The sequence below is a fragment of the Calliphora vicina genome, chromosome 3 (assembly GCF_958450345.1).
Source record: "Calliphora vicina chromosome 3, idCalVici1.1, whole genome shotgun sequence".
NCBI classification, from domain to species: domain Eukaryota; kingdom Metazoa; phylum Arthropoda; class Insecta; order Diptera; family Calliphoridae; genus Calliphora; species Calliphora vicina.
The window spans coordinates 24,027,777-24,047,266 of record NC_088782.1 but is presented as its reverse complement, the minus strand read 5'-3'; the positions used below and the strand labels follow the sequence as shown (position 1 = coordinate 24,047,266).

At 28.5% G+C, this 19,490-nt stretch overlaps 1 protein-coding gene across 2 annotated transcripts; it reads left to right on the top strand.

Annotated features, from left to right (window-relative positions):
* The first annotated feature begins 129 nt into the window (after positions 1-129).
* Teh2 (tipE homolog 2) lies at positions 130-19,056 on the top strand. 2 transcript variants are annotated; one of them, XM_065503184.1, is made up of 5 exons: positions 130-1,721; positions 2,919-3,114; positions 6,585-6,758; positions 6,837-7,073; positions 12,513-19,056. In XM_065503184.1, the coding sequence occupies exons 1-5, from the start codon at positions 1,502-1,504 to the stop codon at positions 12,556-12,558; spliced, it is 873 nt and encodes a 290-aa protein (XP_065359256.1). In that variant the 5' UTR covers positions 130-1,501; the 3' UTR covers positions 12,559-19,056. The 2 variants fall into 2 exon arrangements, with proteins under 2 accessions (XP_065359256.1, XP_065359255.1); XM_065503183.1 differs by lacking the exon at positions 12,513-19,056 and adding an exon at positions 7,910-8,187.
* Positions 19,057-19,490: the final 434 nt, after the last annotated feature.

Genomic DNA, 19,490 nt, shown 5'->3' with positions numbered 1-19,490 from the left:
ACACAAAACAACAAAGTTTTCTTTCAAACAAGCGTTTTTAACAAGCAAAAAAGAGAAATATTTTTTATATGAAAAAAAGCAAAAAAAAGAAATGTTAAACATTTTGTCACAATAATTTAAAAAAAAGCAACAAAAAAATATTAATAATAATTTTGAAAATCTTTTGATTTCAAGATTTTCAAAACTAAAAAAAAAGCTACAAAAAAAATACGTACACTTTAGTTATTGAGAGATTTAAGAGTCTCTAGTCTCTTCCTATAAATCTTCTTGAATTTCTACTTAAATTGTTTATTGATGTTGTTATATTTATGTATTGAATGAAATTAAGCAAAAAACTACAAAAGCAACAATAAGAGCAAAGCAAAACAAACAAAAAAATACCTTAAAATAGTTTAAACATTGTTAATTAAGTGATTTATTTTGTATTAGTTTTTTTGAGGAAAATTATTATATAGTTTTATTAGCTTAAACAATTTGTTTGTTTTCTTGTTAAATTATTATTATATTATTGTTATTATTGCTCAAATAAGGCTAAAAAAAATCACATTTTTATTAACAAATTACACAGGAAACATAAAACAACAAAACGAATTAGCACAAACAACAGTTTACAACACTTTTATAGGAAACAAAACAAGAACAATAACAACAACAACCACACAAAACTAACGGACACACACTCAGACACTCACCCAGACAATTTTCTTCTCAAAAATAAACAAACACACAGTTATAAACAGCCACTTACATTCTCCTCCCCCCCATTTTCTCTCACTCACTCTCACAATTACTCAACAACAACTCACACACAATCAAACGGTTTAGAGGGATGCGTGATCAAGGTCTTAGACAAAAACAAGAACAAAACTGAACAAAAACCAAACCTAAAATAAACAAAAAAGGAAAATTTTAAGAGAACAAGTAAATAAATCACTGAAGAATTACTACAAAAGAGAAAAATTAAATAAAAATACTCGTATAAATAAACAAATTAAATCTAATTTTTAGCAAGAAAACAAAAACAAAAATACTAGAAAATAATTATAAAATATAGAATTTTTAAACAAAATAATTAACATAAATTAATTAATAAACAAAACAAAACAAATATTTGGCTAAAACCCAACCTTTTAGTTAAATTAATATCATAATAAAATCTAATTAAACAAAAATTTGTTGTAAAATAATCCCTTTAAAAAAAAAACACAATAACAACAACAAAACCAGTTAAAAAGCTTTAATTTCTAACAAAAAGAAAAAGAAATCAAAAAATTTATAAAAAAAATACCGGATTACGCTTGAATTGCTTTTATTGAAAATAAAAAAAACAAACAAAATTTACCCAAAAAAAAAAACGCTTTTTTAACATTTAACAACAAATTTTTAATAATTTTCCCTCACATTCACACACAAACACTCAACACACTCATTCAAACACCAACATTCTTTTAAAAAACCTTTACAAAAGCTAAATAAACTAGAACAATACCAAGCAGTCATCATGAAAAAGAGTAATACCGCCAATACAATATTGTCTTCATTGCCCACAAGTCCGACCATGTCGGCCCAAAGTTTTGCTGGCAGTAAATCGAGTCTAAATAGCAGCCGCTCCAGTCGTTCTTCAATCAATTTGCAAACGACCAATTCCAAAAGTAATAAGGTGGATCATGAAATTGAAACTATTTTAGAGAAGGCAAAATTTTATACTTCAGTGTGCTTGGGTTAGTTTTAATTTTTTTGTAAGGGCTGAGATAGAGAAATCCTAACAAAATCTTAACCCTCTAACTATGACCCAATAAACTCAGCCATCAGAAACTAATTTTAAAATTAAGTTTAGGAACCAGCTGCAAAAAGGTGAAGAGTGCCTCAGGGCATTGTCGCCGATTGAGGTGTAAAAAACAATAATTATGATACACAGAAAAAACTATTTCTTAAACCATTTCAATTCAAATATTTGTCACATATTGAACTGTTTTCAATTATTTCATAATTAAATCAAGTATTCATTTGCTCAAAAACTAAATTTATTGATATATTAATTGAATTTTGAGTTTTGAATTTGATTATTTTGACAATTGAATATACAATTTTCGTTATTGGTTGAATTTCAAATACAAAAATTATTGAATATATAATTTTCGTAATTGAAACCACATTTTTGTTATTTTTTGTGTTTCAATTACGAAAATTATCTATTCAATAATTTTTGTATTTGAAATTCAACCAATAACGAAAATTGTATATTCAATTGTCAAAATAATCAAATTCAAAACTCAAAATTCAATAGAAAATATCAATAAGTTTTGTTTTTGAGCAAATGAATACTTGATTTAATTATGAAATAATTGAAACCAGTTCAATATGGTATAAATGTTTGAATTGAAATATAATTTTTTCTGTGTACGATTTTATTGAAAAACTAATGAAAATTTCGAATAGATCGGGCTACTAAAAGTTAGTAAAACTTTGATTTAAAAAAAATTTCACGTGCTAAAATTATGTATGACTCACTCACAGCTGAGAGAACAAAAACAAAAAGTCAGAATGCTTCGACCTTCTAGGGAAATGTTAACAAACCTGTAACTAAAGCCACAGTTAAATTTAAAAAAAAAATGTATAATTACTTTATGAGATAATTGGTGTTTTGTAATGTATGCTTTGAGGCACTCTTGCCAGTTAGAGGGTTAATGAAAGTTATATAGAACTACGTGTGTTAAGACTTTTTCGACCTCAGCCCTTATTAAACTTATCCCCATTTTCTCAATCTCTGGTTATTTTTTAACGTGACGATAAACTGACAGTTCTCATACAAACAAAATGTTAATTGGAGGTTTATCGTTACGAAAAACGATAACCAGATATTGAGAAAATGGGGGTTAATATATTTATTTTATAAAATCAATTTTTCTCTCTTTTAGGTACCACGGCAATTTTATCGGTTTTTACATTTCTATTTTTAATACCCTTCGTTGTTGATCCTGCTATATCGACAATAATTGCTGATTATGATCCTGTGCCGGTTACCTGTATTGTTATCGATCATATCTATGCCGAGGGTATTAAAAATTGTACATGGAGCTCATGCCGGGAGGGTTGTACATCATCACCGAACAAGTAAGTAATCGGGAAACACATTAAACATAATCAGACATGTTTAGAAGGAATATTTTTCCCCGCGACCCTAAAACATGGTTAGACGAACTTAATAAATACAGAGGTACAATATAAAATTCAAAAAAATTCACAAACATTTTGTCTTTCTTAAAATATACTTTGGTGAAGAATCGGCACAGCCGAATATTGTTTGTGTTGGGTTGATTCACCAACCGCCATAAGCAAACTCATTTTGGTCCAGTGCTAGGTTCCGTTGTGATATTATAAGCAAAATTGATCTGTCGAGTTGATAAAGGTGCGAATCTATCCATAATCACTAGTAGAAAGACAAGACCTATCATGACCGGAGAATTTCAATATCAAGGCTAGATGGTGGCAAAGATCGTTTTATTTTTTTTTTAATTTTTTACAGCTTCTACAAATGTCGTTGTACGGTAGTTCATAGTTTACGAGCTGTCCAACCAAGAGGCCAGAAGCCAGTTATCACCGATATTAAGTTCCGTAAATAAATAAAATTAATTGACGGCAATTTGGTTCTCTGTGTATCTGTTTTCCAACTTTCCAAAAAAAAAATTAACTTTTCCCAGTTTTTATTATGAAGGAGATCTGTCGTGGAGAGATATGCCCAAGTGTCAAACGTTCTCAATGCATTTTGAAGTAGTTGATCTCAACAAATACCTCCAGGTACTACAGTGGTCTGATATTTTAAGGAACAATCAGAGATTTAACTCTTCATCCTCTTTATCTGACTGCCAAAATTTAGATGGCATTCTCTGTTGAGTTCATTCATTAACTCCGATACATCTGGTAGTTTTTAACACAACGTTTTTGGTATTGTGTAGTCAATAGTTATGGCCAGATTGAAATTATCACTTTAGAATTTTAGTTATATTGGGTGTATGACATTTGTGTCAATAAAGCGTCATATGCGAGAAGTTTTGCTTTACTTCTTTAATTTTAAAAAAAGTGACGCAGAAGCACATCGATTGCTCACCAAAGCTTATGGTGAATATGTTCCATCGGCTTCAATGTGCTAGAGATGGTTTGTTCCGTTCAGAAGTGGTTTGAAGTGGTGAAGAAAGTTTGAAGACCAAGAATTGGAGGCATTACTACATGAAGTCAAACTCAACAAGAGCTTGCAAAATTATTGGGAGCTACTGAAGCAGCAATTTCAAAACGGTGAGTAGCCAGATTCACTCAAAAGTATGGAATTTGGATACTATAGGAAGCCGAGAGACCTTGAACGGCGATTTTGAATGTAGGTAGTGATATTTGAACGCTATTAAAGAAAATCATTTTTGCACTGAATCATTACTTTCGATGAAAAATGGATCCATTACGATATCCCGAAACGTAAGTGATCGCACGTGAAGCCCGGCCAACCAGCCGAATCGACACCAAAGCCTAATATCCATGGCGCAAGGGTAATGCACTGTATTTGGTGAGAGCAAAATGGTTTTATATTTTATTATGAGCTTCTGAAATCTGGCCAGACCATCACATGAAACCTGTACCGAACGCAACTGATTCGTTTGAAGCGAGCATTTGCCGCAAAAAACGTCTAGAATATGCTGCCAGATATGAAACCGTAATATGCTATCATTACAATGCTCAGCCACATTATGCAATACCTGTTAAAAACTATTTAGAATGATGTGGTTGGGAGGTTTTGCCTCACCCGTCTTATAGTCCAGTTCTTGCCCCTTCCGACTACAATTTGTTTCGATCGATGAGAACGCTCTCTCTCGGATAATCTTCACTTTGGAACAGAGTAACCGATATTCGGTTGATTCATTCTTGGACTGAAAAGATGAGTAGTTCTTTTGGTACGGAATCCATATGTTGCCAGATAGATGGAAATAGGTTATAGGTAACAATGATCAATACTTTGAATAAATTTATATTGTACAAATGTTTCAAAATAAAAGCTAAACATTTTAAAAAATCTCGCATTTTTAGGTCATACCCAAATAATTCATATAATTCATAAGAGATTTATGGTCGTTAAATTGATGAACGGACCTAATTTTAAAACTAAATTTCGAAATTGACTTATAAAAAACCTACGATTGGAACTAAAATTGGAGTATGAAAAAACCTGCGATTGAAGAATTGGAGTATGAAAAGAACTACGATTGAAGCTCAAATTGGAGTACAACAGGACCTTCGATTGAAGCTCAAATTGGAGTACAACAGGACCTTCAATTGAATATAAAATTGGAGTATGAAAGTACCTACAATTGAAGCTAAAATTGGGGTATAAAAAGACCTACGATTACAGCTAAAATCGGGTTATGAAAAGACCTACGATTGAAGCTAAAATTGGGGTATAAAAAGACCTACGATTGAATCTAAAATTGGAGTATGAAAAGACCTACGATTGAATCTAAAATTGGAGTATAAACAGACCTTCGATTGAAGCTAAAATTGGGATTTAAAAAGACCTACGATTGAATCTAAAATTGGAGTATAAACAGACCTTCGATTGAAGCTAAAATTGGAGTATAAAATATCTTCGATTGTATAAAAGTATGAAAAGACCTTTGATTTAAACTAAAATTGGAGTATGAAAAGACCTTTGATTTAAACTAAAATTGGAGTATGAAAAGACCTACAATTGAAGCTAAAATTGGAGAATAGAAAGACCTACGATTGAATCTAAAATTGGAGTATGAAAAGACCTACGATTGAATCTAAAATTGGAGTATGAAAAGACCTACGATTGAATCTAAAATTGGCATATAAAAAGATCTACGATTGAAGCTAAAATTTAAGTATAAATAGCCCTACGATTGAATCTAAAATTGGCGTATAAAAAGACCTACGATTGAAGCTAAAATTGGGGTATGAAAAGACCATAGATCGAAGCTAAAATTGGGATTTAAAAAGACCTACGATTGAAGCTAAAATTGGGGTATAAAATTTGGAGTATCATATTTGTGCAATTTTGAGTTTCTGTTCCAAAAATATAGTCTTATGGAGGCTAGGACCAATTTAGCCAGTTAAAATAGAGTTCATCCTTAAGTTGAAAGATGGCTGTTTGACAAATTGCATCGAATTAGCTTCAGCATGGTGACCTGATGTTTCATTACCACAGATGGACGGACCAAAGGACATAGTTAAATCGACTATGAAAGTTATTCTGAGATAGAAATAGTTTCTTTTAACTGTACCATGAAAGGATGGTACAGTGCAGTACTTGTTTCTAAACTAAATTTTTCTTAAGCAAATCTATGTAGATTTGAACAATTTAATTCATAGCTTAATTTACCAAATTTAAACAATTGGCCCAGTTTAACTTGGATTGTAAAAATGCCTTTTAGTTTTGTTTATTTAGAGCAAATGAGCCCTTTTAACTTTTTCGAAATCAACCAAACTTCATTTTCACGAAATGAATCAAAATCATTTTTTGTTTAATTTAATTGTTTTGGGTTTGAAGCACTTGTACATTTTAATTTTCCTTTTTACAGATGTCATCAACTCTACGTCAATTATACCCGTATACCATTCACAGAATGGGAGAAAAATCCCCGTGATTTGGAGACCGTTAAATGGGATGTAAGTTATACGAAATTCTTAATCAATTCCGAAGGATGTGGTTATCCACCAACCACCAACTGTAGTGTATTTGCCAGACAATATGGGTAAAAAAAACAAGCCTTAAATAATTAATAATAACTAAGCTAAACAAATGTTAATACTTTACGGAATATTTAATTTAGGTATAATCACATAAATGAACCATTCGCTTGCTACTATAGTCGTGCCTATCCGGAGGTGGTTATTGGTCGTTATTCGTGGGAGAATAATCTATATCATCTGATATTGTCGCTTATAATACCCACTGTATTGTTTGCCATATCGATTGGGGTCTTGAGCTATTGGTATTGTCCGTGTTGCGATAATGCCTGCAATAAATCTTCGAGGGTTTATGCTGAAAAATTCCCCACTAAGGAAGAGTGAGTGAATATTATTTGAAACTACTACCACCTACTAAATACCTACTACCTACTACTCTACTTCAATACTCGTACATACACACAGTTGAAATGTTTTAATGTTTTAATTGTTCAATGGTTAACATTTATATTTAAAAAATATTTAAAATTTAAATGTAGTTTTTGTTTTATCTTATTTTTACTTCTTTTTTATATATATTTATATATATACTTGTTAAAGTTATAATTATAGATATATTTCAGTTTTAATTTTGTTAAATGTTTTGAATGGTTTATGTGATTTTATTAAATTAATTGTTAAAGCTACGAACAAGCATGTTAAATCGCATGCTTAATTAAATGTTTAATTGGCTGAGTTATTTGAAATTTAATGGAGGAAAAAAAAAGCTGCGATGCTGCTGAGTTTGTTAGTGAAAAATGTAGTATAAAAGCTATTTATTATTTTGTTTAATATTTTTAAAATTGGATTGTATATTTAGTTTAACAAAAAAATGCTGTAAATTTTAAGTGCATGATTCTTTTTAGTTTTATTGTTGTTAAAAAAAATAAATTTGTTATATACTATTTAATATAATTGGCTGTAATTATGAAAATTATTATGTATTTACTCTGGTTAATGTTTGTTTTTTTTTATAAATTTTTGATATTTTTTTGTTTTAAAAAATGATTTTTAAATGAAAATCATTTTTATTTAACTTACACGTTTTTCTAATTGTTTATTTTAAAATATAATTGTTATATTCCATTAAAAAAAATAACCATATTTCTTAAACATACATATTTTTTTTATATATAAAACGATATAAAACCAAAACCTAAATACCTATTTCTTACAGGATTGCAAACTGCATGAAATGTAATCCGGAAAAATCAATTTCCCTGAATAGTTATTGAATTCTTTTTAAGAATAAATTATTTACATGAATAAACTACACAAAACTACTTAAACTAGAGAAAACTTTAAATGCCTGAAAAGTGCCTGAAAACCGTTTGAATTTAAAGAAAAATAAAACACAAAATAAAGAAACTGAAAATAACATGTTAACAAGTAAAAATTCCTTTTCCTCTCTACTTTAAACTAAAGCAAATATATTTACAACTATATACAATACAATACCATATAATTTATTTATTAAAACTAATATAAACTACAAGCAGTACAATTGTTTTGAACTTTCAAAATTTTGTAACTAAAAGCACTTTGACAAAAAAACAAACCAAAAAAAAGAGAAAAAATCCCCTAAAGGACTTACACGAATTTCAATTTTTAGAAATTTTATTTAGAAAATATTCACAAAAAGGCACAAATTAATTTTATTTTTTGTATTCAATGTAGTTAGAGTAAAACACTCTTGTTTTTTCCCTGTCTCTCTCTCTTAACTTTAAATTAATGATTAATTCCCTTTAAATTCTCTTGTAGAACAACACTTTAGTGTAGTTTAGAAATATACACTTAAATTGTTGATTGTTACACCAATTAATTAATAGATTAAATAGTTTTAGACTTGGTATTTTTCTATTCAAATGTAGTTGGTAGTTAGTATGATATTTATTGAATAGTTTTTGGAAATTATTAAAAGAAAAAACAAAATGATCTTGTAAAGTGAGTGAAAATTGTAAAGGGTGGACAAATTTGAAAAAAAAGATTATTTGACAAATGAAGAATTGGCTTTATGATGAGCTCAACGAAGATATTATATCAACTGTCTTGACTTCAGTGATCAGAAAGACGGCACCACGAGCCATACAGCCGACCAAACAATTCAGTTGTTGTTGGCCGCCTCGTTTTTGTGATTTAACGCCGCTCGACTATTTGCTCTGGAGCCATATGAACGATCGGATTTACATGAACAAATCACATATAAAAACAACGTCTTTTTTAGCCTAATGTCGACATCAGTGATTTTTAGTTTTAGCAGTCATTTGTTGCAGGAGAAATTTGCCGTCCTGTGTTAAGCGATATCAAATGGCCGCCTAGTAATTGTGATTTAACACCGCTGAACTATTTTCTCGGGGAGCTTTTAAAAGACCATGACAAATCTTTAATAACTGATACTCTGAAATATGAAATTAGGCGTTGTATTGATGAGATCAGTAAAGCAACTAAATAATTGAGTTGTTCCATGAGAAATTTCTGTGTAGCGTAATTTCTAGATTTCTAAAGCTATGTATATACGGTTGTCAGATCTTACAATATTGTCAGAAAAATGTTGAGAAAATGTCTAACAACCATTTGATATAATAATTTTTGTCCTGCAACGTCAGAAAAAGCATTGTCACTACCTTGTAAGACAATAATATTGTCAGACAGCTGACAATCGTGTGAACACATTACTTTGTCATTGTCAAACATTTTTTGCTTAAATTTGTTATTATAATTCCGAAACTACTGAGCCGATTAAAGCTAGGTACTCTGTTCAAAATTTCGTGCGAAATGCTGTCAAACTACATATAAAACATTTGGAATGAAATATATGCTTTATTGTGGAAAACATGTGAAATAAATCTGGCAACCTTACTTTTCCACACGAAATAACATACGCAGCACTTCTTTCGCACGAAATTAAAACCAACAGCTAGCTGTCAAACAGCATGTAAAATTTTTCGCATGAAAAAACAATAATTTTTCACAAATATGAACAGAGTACTAGGCTTAAAACGTAATATATAAACAGATTAAAGTTATGTCAATTTGAAATTTTCTAAGTTTTATATGTGGAGAAACATCTAAAAAATTCACAATTTTAGAAAAAAAATTTGAAAAAACTTCTCCATAGAATTAAAAATGTGTACCATATTTGTACTACTGGAACTACAATACATCAAAATTGTGTAGTGGTTTAAAAACCCTCTAAAATTTTTTCGATTTTGTTGCCCTGTGTTATCAAACTTAACGAGGAAGTTGAGGCACGGCGAAGTTTATGAGATGCTGGTTGCGCTGTGTATAAACATCCAAATGATATTTTATGGCAAGAGGTCGCAGATGCCATCCAGGTAAATTTGAACGATTGTAAAGGAAAATGGACAAATCTCCGCATCTATTTCAATTGCAATTTTGAAAAATTCAAAAGAAAAAAAGTCAGGCCAATGCAGTGATGAACAATTTCAAATTGTTTGTTTCAAATCATCACCCTTATTATATTTGGCGTCATCGACATCGTCGTCAATATCGAGTCAAAAAATGGTATATGTTACGCCGATATCGATAACAATTGGAAACTTTTGACAGCGTTTTCTACTTTATCACGACTTATAAAAGTATAAAATTCTGTCAAAAGTTTCCAATTGTTATCGATATCGGAGAAACATATACCATTTTTTGACTCAATATTGTCGACGATGTCGACGACGCCAAATAGAATAAGGGTGATGATTTGACAGTTCTGGCAATGTCTATCAACGGATCTGGCAATTTTTGCCACACAACAATGTGACAACCGTGTGAACTGAACATTTTTGTTGGCAGATCAATTTATTGTCTGACAATTGCCTGGCAATGAAATTGTAAGGTTTTCTTACAATCGTCTGAACTGACAATTTAAATTTTGCTAACAATTATTCATTGTAAGTACCAGATCTGACAACCGTCTATACTTAAGCCTCGTTCTTATGATTTACCGGGTTTTTCGTGAAATCTGTCCATATTTATTAAAAGCTAAACAAAGTTTTCCTAAACAGAAATTTAATTTTTTTCCAAAGCCTATGGCCTCTTCTATGATTTGTTTGTACATCATTTTGCAATCGGACCAGTAGTTTAGAAAATTCAGATTTATTACTGCATTTTATTCGATTTCGATCACACTGTGGAAACCAATTAAATTTAATGATTATTCTATTTAAATTAAATAAATCCATAAATTACTTGGGTTAAAATGTTTTAAAATTTTTTGGTTCAAAATTTTGAAATTTTTTTTCGAAAAACATTATGTATTGACAATATCTATACCAAAATTTGTATTTTGTTGTGACTATGGGTTAAAATAATTTAAAATTCTCTTAATTTGGAAAGCTCTGTCATATAAAATACACAGAAAAAATTAGTTGTTATTAAATAACTTTTTAATTTAATATGGAAATGTATTAATATTTTTACATTTTATTGTATAGCTTTTAAAAAGCTTTCGAACGATACCCATAATAATAAACATTTGTTCATTATAATTTTCAAAATTCTGAGATTTTGGAGCATTTGATATAAGTTTTCTTAGCCTAAACTTATAAATTTTCAAGATGTTTCGATTAAAAATAAAAATTTCCTCGAATTAATGGGGTTCAAAATTAATTTTTTTGTTTGTTAAATTTTTGCTTCAAAATTTGGAAGTTTTGACATTTTTTAGCCTAAACTTATAAAAATAAAAAGTTCCTCTAATTTCCTTTCACATTTTTTTTTCAAATTTGTTGGTTAAAAATTTGGATTTTTTTTTTTTTTTTTCAAAAATCTAATTTTTAGCAATATGCTAAAATTAGATTTTTTTTCAATAACTTTTTAATTTAATATGAATATAAATTAATATTCTTACATTTTATGGTATAACTTTTAAAAAGCTTTTTTTTAAAAAATTGGGAAGGTCTCCAATTCCAAAGATGTGAACAAATTATTTATAGCAGTAGAAACTTTGTTTAAAAATAAACCATTTAATGATAAAAATTTAAACTTAAAAACATTTCCATATTAAATAAATAAGTTATAAGGCAAAAACCAATTTATTTGTAGTATTTTGTAAAGGAGACCTTCACTAATTTATGAAAAACCAGACGGACGGACGGACATCGCTTAATCGACTCAGAAAGTGATTCTAAGTGACTTTGGTGCTGTAGGGTATAAATATATTATTTTATTTTTATATAAAAGCAAAAATTTAAGGTAAATTTTGGGCCCCAACAATATTTTAAGAAAGATTAGAGTAGGAGTTGAACTTATTGAATATAATTTTAAAGGCGCTAAAGTGGACCAAATATGGCCCCCACCATGGTCTGTCTATACCAAAAGAGTACATACTAACACTCACTTTGCAAGATCTTTAGAAAATAACAAACTAGACTAGACCCCCTATTACTCTTACACCTTTTAGAGAATGGCATGTAATTTTCTTGACAAATAATAAAAAAAAAAAAAAAATACAACAACATTTTCTCTTACCCATCAGAACACACATCCATACATAATTATATTAATTACTCATACATAAATAGTTCGTATTGGTAGTTTCTTTTTTGATAAAACTTAAAGAAATGCATGTTTTGTAATAATAACGTATTTGTATTTGATTGAATGATTTTTCATATTTAAACTCGTAATTTTATTCACAAAAAAAATTAAAACATTTTCCTTAACAAAAGCTTAGATTTGTTGAAATTTAAACACTTACAACAACAATCAATTTTTCGTCTTAATTTTGTTTTATTTTTTTCTCACCCTTCAACAAATTTTTTTCGTAGAAAACTACTGTGTCACAGTGATGATGAGGATGAAATGGAATACTAGAATATAAAATATTTTTACAAAGCAAAAATTATATTGAAGAACAAAAAAACAAACATAAAAAAAGCACATACAGAAACAGAAACTTACACAAATTTTATTTTCATTAGTTTAAAATTCACACACAAAGACATAAACAAATTCTCACAATTTGTATAAATTGAGATTAATTTAAAAATTATTTTTTTTTTTTTAAATTAGCAACTTATATTTTTACCCCTCTATTCATAATTAAGTTTTAAATTTGTAAAATTTGTATAAAACAGAATTTCAATACAAAAATTTGTTTTATAAATCTGTGAGAAATTTAAATATTGATTATGATTAAGGCTTTTATTCTTTCCAAAGTTGTGTATAAATTTTCATTTTATAATTTTGTTAGAAATTTGTAATATTTTTAAATCAGAAAGGTTTTATTTTTTTGTAAATTATGCTAATTTTCATTTTAGTTTTAGAAGTTTATTTTTAAGTTCTTTTTTAATAGATTTGTAAAAACAAGTATAACATAAATAGTTTTAGTTCAATGATCTTTAGCTTAGTTTAAATATGGCTGATATTTTTTAAACACTATGACAATCAATAAAGTCTTCAATTTTTATTCTAAGTATCTACACATATATCGAGCCCTTAGCGCCAAATTATCGTAAGCGACATTTTCTAAATTTTTTTTATTGCAAAAATTAAAATTTTATGGACCGACTGATGTTTTAGCGTTCTCAGAATATCAAAATTGTTAATAACTTCAAAATTATAGGGGGGTAATATTTTATCGTAAGTCAATGTTTACATTTTACAGTAAACGAATTTTATCGTAAGCGACACATAGTGGTATAGAAAAAAAAGAAGGAAATAAATCTGTAACTTCTAAAAGGGGGGTCAGACGGCATGTATTGCTTGTGTTTTGTGCCATGTATTGGGACATTTTTCCATATGTAAACATATACATACCGTGTGATCCATATGAAACTTTGTGTATGTAAAATACATGTGTATTACTCGTGACATTTTTGGCAATTAGAGCATGTTCTATTTTCGTGTGTATAACAGAGTTGTATTTTGAAATACAACACTGTGTGAGTGTAAAATAAAAAAAACAAAACAAAAAAGAGTAAAGAAAAATCATAACAAAATTAATTTCATTGCATTAAATATATATATTGTGATTTAAAAATGTTTTAAATAAATATATTGTTAAAAACAACAAACATATAAACTAATAAAGGTTATGTCACATGCAATTACATATGTACGTTTGAACGTGGAAATTATGAATCATATGTATAACGTGAATTTTGACATACACATGGAATTCCATATGTATCGAATACATGTCCCAATACACAAGCAATACATGCCGTCTGACCCCCCTATAAGTGATTAGATTGGTTTGAATGAAATTTCACATGCGCAAAGAAGAAGTGCTGTCGAGTTTAAGTTCTGAATGTGGACCTCATGGGCCCACCAGGAGCGCGACCAAGGGTCCGCAAAGTAGGACACCTCGGGTATGTTACATTTTTAAAACGATGCTATTTCTTCGTTTGTGTTCCGATTTCAAATTAGCGCTACAAAAGACCTAGTCGTAGCTGTCAATTACCTCTTATAGCTTCGGAGATATTCGCATTTGAAAATTAAATTTTCAATATTTTTACCCAACCTACTCCAGTTTTTTGATAACAGCGTATCCAAATATTTTCCGATTTTCTCCAGTGTTTCTTCATTAACAACATATGTATGTATCAAATAGAAAAAGAACTGTTTAAAAATAATGACTAAGTCAAAAGTTATATGCATTTGAATTTAAAAAATGTTAAAAAGCCGATTTTTCTCTAATTTTTTTGGAAAAAAGAGCTGTTTTTCTTTTTAAGTTATTACCAAAAAATTCTAAGGGAATTTATACTTTCTGAAAGCTAAGTTTTCATAAAATATTTTCAATGAAAAAAAAAAATTTTGTTACCAAAGGGATGAGGTCCATTCAAAAACAACATATTTTTTATGTAAAATTAAACTTTAGGGCAAAAATTCTCAAATCGCATATTCGATATCAAAATATAATAAACGATTTTAGATGGCCCAATATGCTTTTAATTATTTTGTAAAGGATTCCGATAACTCCGACCCTGGTATGGATATTATAGCCAAAAAACTAAAAATTTAAATTTATGGGATTTTTCAACACTTTTTTGGGAATTGCGGGATTGCTGATAATAAATTTCAAAATTCGTTTTTATTTTTCCATTTTGAATAGAAAATTTTACATAACTGTGAAATTTCATTAAAAACTATTCATAAATAACAATTTTATTTCAATTCAAAATTCAATAAAAAACATTTTTTGTCATATTTTTCAATAAAGTATTTCATGAATTTTTAATTGTCAAAAGTTATAAATATTTTTGAAAAATAGACAAATAGCTTGAACGAAATTATATTATATCGCATCATAATATTATTAATTCTATGTATAAATTTCAAAATAATCGAAAAAACCTTCTCCTGTAAAATTTGTGATTTGTCGCTTACGAAAATTTGGCGCTAAGGGCTCGATATATTAAAACCTTGATTCAGAAACATGACCATTTTGTGCACCCGAAACTCAAGTGATCACTCAAAATAGAAACCACTGAGTCATCAGAGAAGCCATAGGGCTTCCACAATCTCTTGCACTTTATTTTATATTTTAGTATAAAATGTCAAAACCATTGACTTGTTGTTGAATAAATTATCATGAAGGTTTATACAATTTTTTTATTATGAAAAAGTGCATTATTTTTGAAGGACGGAATTTTAAAGTGGCATATTTTTAATCTAATTGAGATATTGAATTGAAATTTTTTTTCGTCAGACCAAAAATTATGTTATCTAAAACAAAACAAAATTAGTTTAGAATAAATGTGGATCAAATTGTTCCTAATATTTGCAATTCTATTAAAATTTTTATACAAATTTTAGTTTTAGAAACTCAATAAATATGTAATAAAATCTTTATTTATTAACAAAAGTCAATGAAATTTTCAAAATTTTTTAAATAAAGTCATTCTAAATAATAAAGTGTACAAAAACTTGTCAAAAAGTCAAAGGGAATCCCGCAATTCCTAAAAATTTAAGCGAAATTCCCAAAAATGGTATTTTTAAAATTTTCTTTTTTTTACCGCATATCCTTCGGGGCTGGGAAAATCCTTTGGGGATAATTAGGGAACACATTAAGGTTTCCATAGCTACTTTCCGTTTTCTGATCCCAGCTTTGGGATTTTAGAACATGTGGCTTAAAGTTTAAATTTTTATAAAAAATAGGTCAAAATCCGAAGGACGTAGGAGTGACATTTTCGAAAAATAGGACGTGTTTTTTATACCAAAATGTTCTTCGTAAAAATACCTTACAGAAAACTTCCGATATTTTTTGGCTGTAATTAAAGAAAAAAAAATGAAGAACTTTGATTCTTCTTGTGGATTATTTTTATTTGGTCTTTTAATTTTTTTTACATCAAGTCGAGAATATGATGTCATGTAAATGGCCGCCGCCACAGTTGATTGTCATTTGAGCCCTTTTTATGGCATTTGCCATCACTTTGGCCAAAACTTCCGGCGATAGGTCCTAACATTATTGAAGGATATTGTCTTTAAGAGCTGCAAGAGTCTGAGGCTTGTTGATATAAACCCGCGACTTCAAAAAGCGATCAAATTAGGCGCTAGGGAAATGCATCCTTCAGCAGTGTGTGGCGTTGCACCGTCCTGTTGGAACCACATGTTTTCCAATCCCAATTCATCAAGTTGCGGCAAAAAGAACTCTTTGATTGCTCTGTAGCGCAATCGTTTGGCCCGCGACGTCTTCGAAGAAAAAGGTCCGATGACTCCTCCAGCGAAAACAGCAAACCATACAGTGACTTTGAGCGGTTGTAATGGCTCTTCGTGGGTTACACGCGGATTTTCAGTGCCCCAGAAGCGTAAATTTTGCTTATTTACGTACCCGCTAAGATGGAAATGGGCTTCATCACCCATGATTATTTTTGATGAAAAATCATCTTCGATTATTGGTCAAATAAATAGTCAGCAATATTCCGCATTCTGGAGCAGTGTAGCGTAACATTGTTTATTAACGTGTATTTCGCATGTGTTTACTACACAAATGTCAAAACAGAACTGACATTAGGGGCCAATCGCAAAATTTATAGCATTTTCTGATAGGAGGATTACTTTTGCGCCACAAGTTTTTTTTAATAAAAAAAAGAGTTTAAAGTCACCTTTTCGTCCAAAAAACAGCAAAAATCTACTATTTTTTGAATTTTTAAATTGAAAATCGTTTATTTTTGTTTCCATAATCGATATTGCTCTGAAATGTTTTGTATATTATTGGCAATTTAGTTGTCTAACTAACAAAAAAATTTAGTCCATTCGGTTTAAAAGTAACACCTATATTTTTAAAAATTTCAATTTTGAAATGCCTATAACAATTATAAGAGATAAATAGCACAAGACCTAAAAATATAAAAATCTTTGAAATCGGATGGGAAACAAAAAAACGACATGTGTTTAAAAATTTTACATGTTGAAGGTACCCTACTTTGGGCCCCCATAGCGCCGCCCCTGTTGCATTTACAGACCCCATTTTAATAACTTAAACTCAAATACTCATTGGCTATTCCCAATCGGACCAGCCGTTTAGATTTATTTGCAAACAATTTGGATTCTCCCCCACTGTGTGGTGTAGAGACCTCAACTGGGCGTCCACATCGTTCGGCGTCTTCCCTGTTTGTACGGCCACAACGAAAATCAGTAAACCACTTTTTCACCATTGAAATTGATGGCGCAGAGTTCACATAGTATTTATGAAGCTCATGATTTATTAAAAATAATAATTTGAAAATAATAATGCAAAAAATAATGCTTAATGAGAACACGAAATAAAATTTTTTCCATTATCTCAAAATTAAAGCCTTTTAAGAACAACATTCGTTTAGCTAATACGACAGCAATATAAATTCGAACTAAATCCTTAAAAATTTCGAAAAATCAAGAAGAAAGCCATGATACATAGCACGAAATAACGTAAACATTATTTTATGTACTACAGTACGTATGATTAATATTAATATTGGCATGTTTTACAAAAGACTTCATAACTTTAATAATACTTAAACGATTTCAATAATTAAGGTAGTAAATGAAAGCTTAGACTTTAAGGCAATAATGGGAAAGACTTTAATTTTAATAGAATAAGCAATTTTTGGATTTATATTACTTTAAATAATTTTCTAATGAAATGTTCATTAAAAATCTTAATTTACTTCTAAACTAACGATTGTCATAGTGTTCCAAAAAGCAACCATAGCCATCTTTGTGAGCCTTAGCTCAACTTTAGTTTGAAAATAAGTTTACAAGTAGTTTTATAAATAAAATTTTTTATTAAACAAATATTTATTTAAATATAATTTCCCCATTATCCAAAACTAGTGATTTCTAAGTAGCGTTGTTTAATTACGAGTTGTCTAATTATAAAATCGTATAAATATTTAACAAAAAAAAAAAACAAAAAAACATATAAAATTGTGATATCATTATTTTAGTTGTGTAATAATTTTATGAAAATTCTACTAAAATAATAAATGTTAAAAATGGCTTCTAAAATTTAGCAAAATGAAAAGAAAAACCCCTAAAAAACAAACTCAAATTATTAAAATTTCTTTAAAAAAAAACAACCAAAAACTACATCTAATAAAATTTAAGTTGTAGTAACTATTAAAAGCATTTTGAAAAATAACAACAATAACAACAATTAATATTGTATTAAATTAATTAGAACAAATTAAATATACTATAAAGTAAATTAAAAATAAAAATAATAATTAATTAACACAATTGTAATATACAAAACAAATAAAAATCCCCACACAAAATTAGTTAAATAATAATAATAAAATGAATTAGTTTTTAAATAATTATTACAACAAGAAATTAAGAAACAAACAACAAAATTTTAATACAATTTAAACAAAATTAAATAAATGAATAAATCCGCCTTGTGCTTAAACATTTTTTTATAAACAAAAACAAATCATTATTATTAAAGTTTGAGCAAAAAAAGAAAAAAATAACAAACAAATTCTAACTCATGTAAAAACAATTAACTTTCAATTTAATACAAAAAATAACAAAATTTCTGCTAAAAAAAATATTCAAAAAAATATTTTTATTTTTAAATCATTTTTATTACATCTCTCAACATTAGTTAAAAATTTATATTTGCACTTTGCTTTTTTTTAATTAAAACAAAAAAATATTCATTGAAATCTTTTCAAAATCAAAGAAAATCAAACAAAAAACTTTTTTTCTGCTAAAAAAAAAACAAAAAATGAACACAAATAAATGAAAGAAACAAAAATCTCTTTTTTGAATATTTAAACAATCAATAAAACAACAACCGCAACAACAACAAATGTTTCATGTTTTTAATAAAAGAAAACAAATTAATAATAAAAAAGAAATGGAAATTATTAAATAAAACAATTGAATTGTTAAGTGAAGTTTTATTTGAGGGGGGAGAAAGGGAAAAAGTAAGTAACAATTTGGAGTTTCAATACACACCGCAGAGGGATTTTGGTGTCGAAAAGTCAATTTTTCAAACACTCAATTTAAAAAATCAAATGATGCAGTTTTGTAGAGAAATGTTTAAAGATGAAATGTACACTTATAGTTTTAAGAAAAATTTTATTTTATTTTTAAAAAATTGAAGTAAAGTCCATGAAAGGGTGTTAAGCTCAATTCAGTCTCTAAAAATTATTTTATTTTTGATTTTCCATGGAGAAAAAAAATGTAGCCCCACTTTCCCCCAAGCTGTTTCTTTAATAAAATGAAAGTTGGGAGTGTCTTGTTTCGATTAAAAGAAAAAATAGTTTTCGGAAATTTTCGGATAATAAACGAAATATCAAAAAAATTCTTAT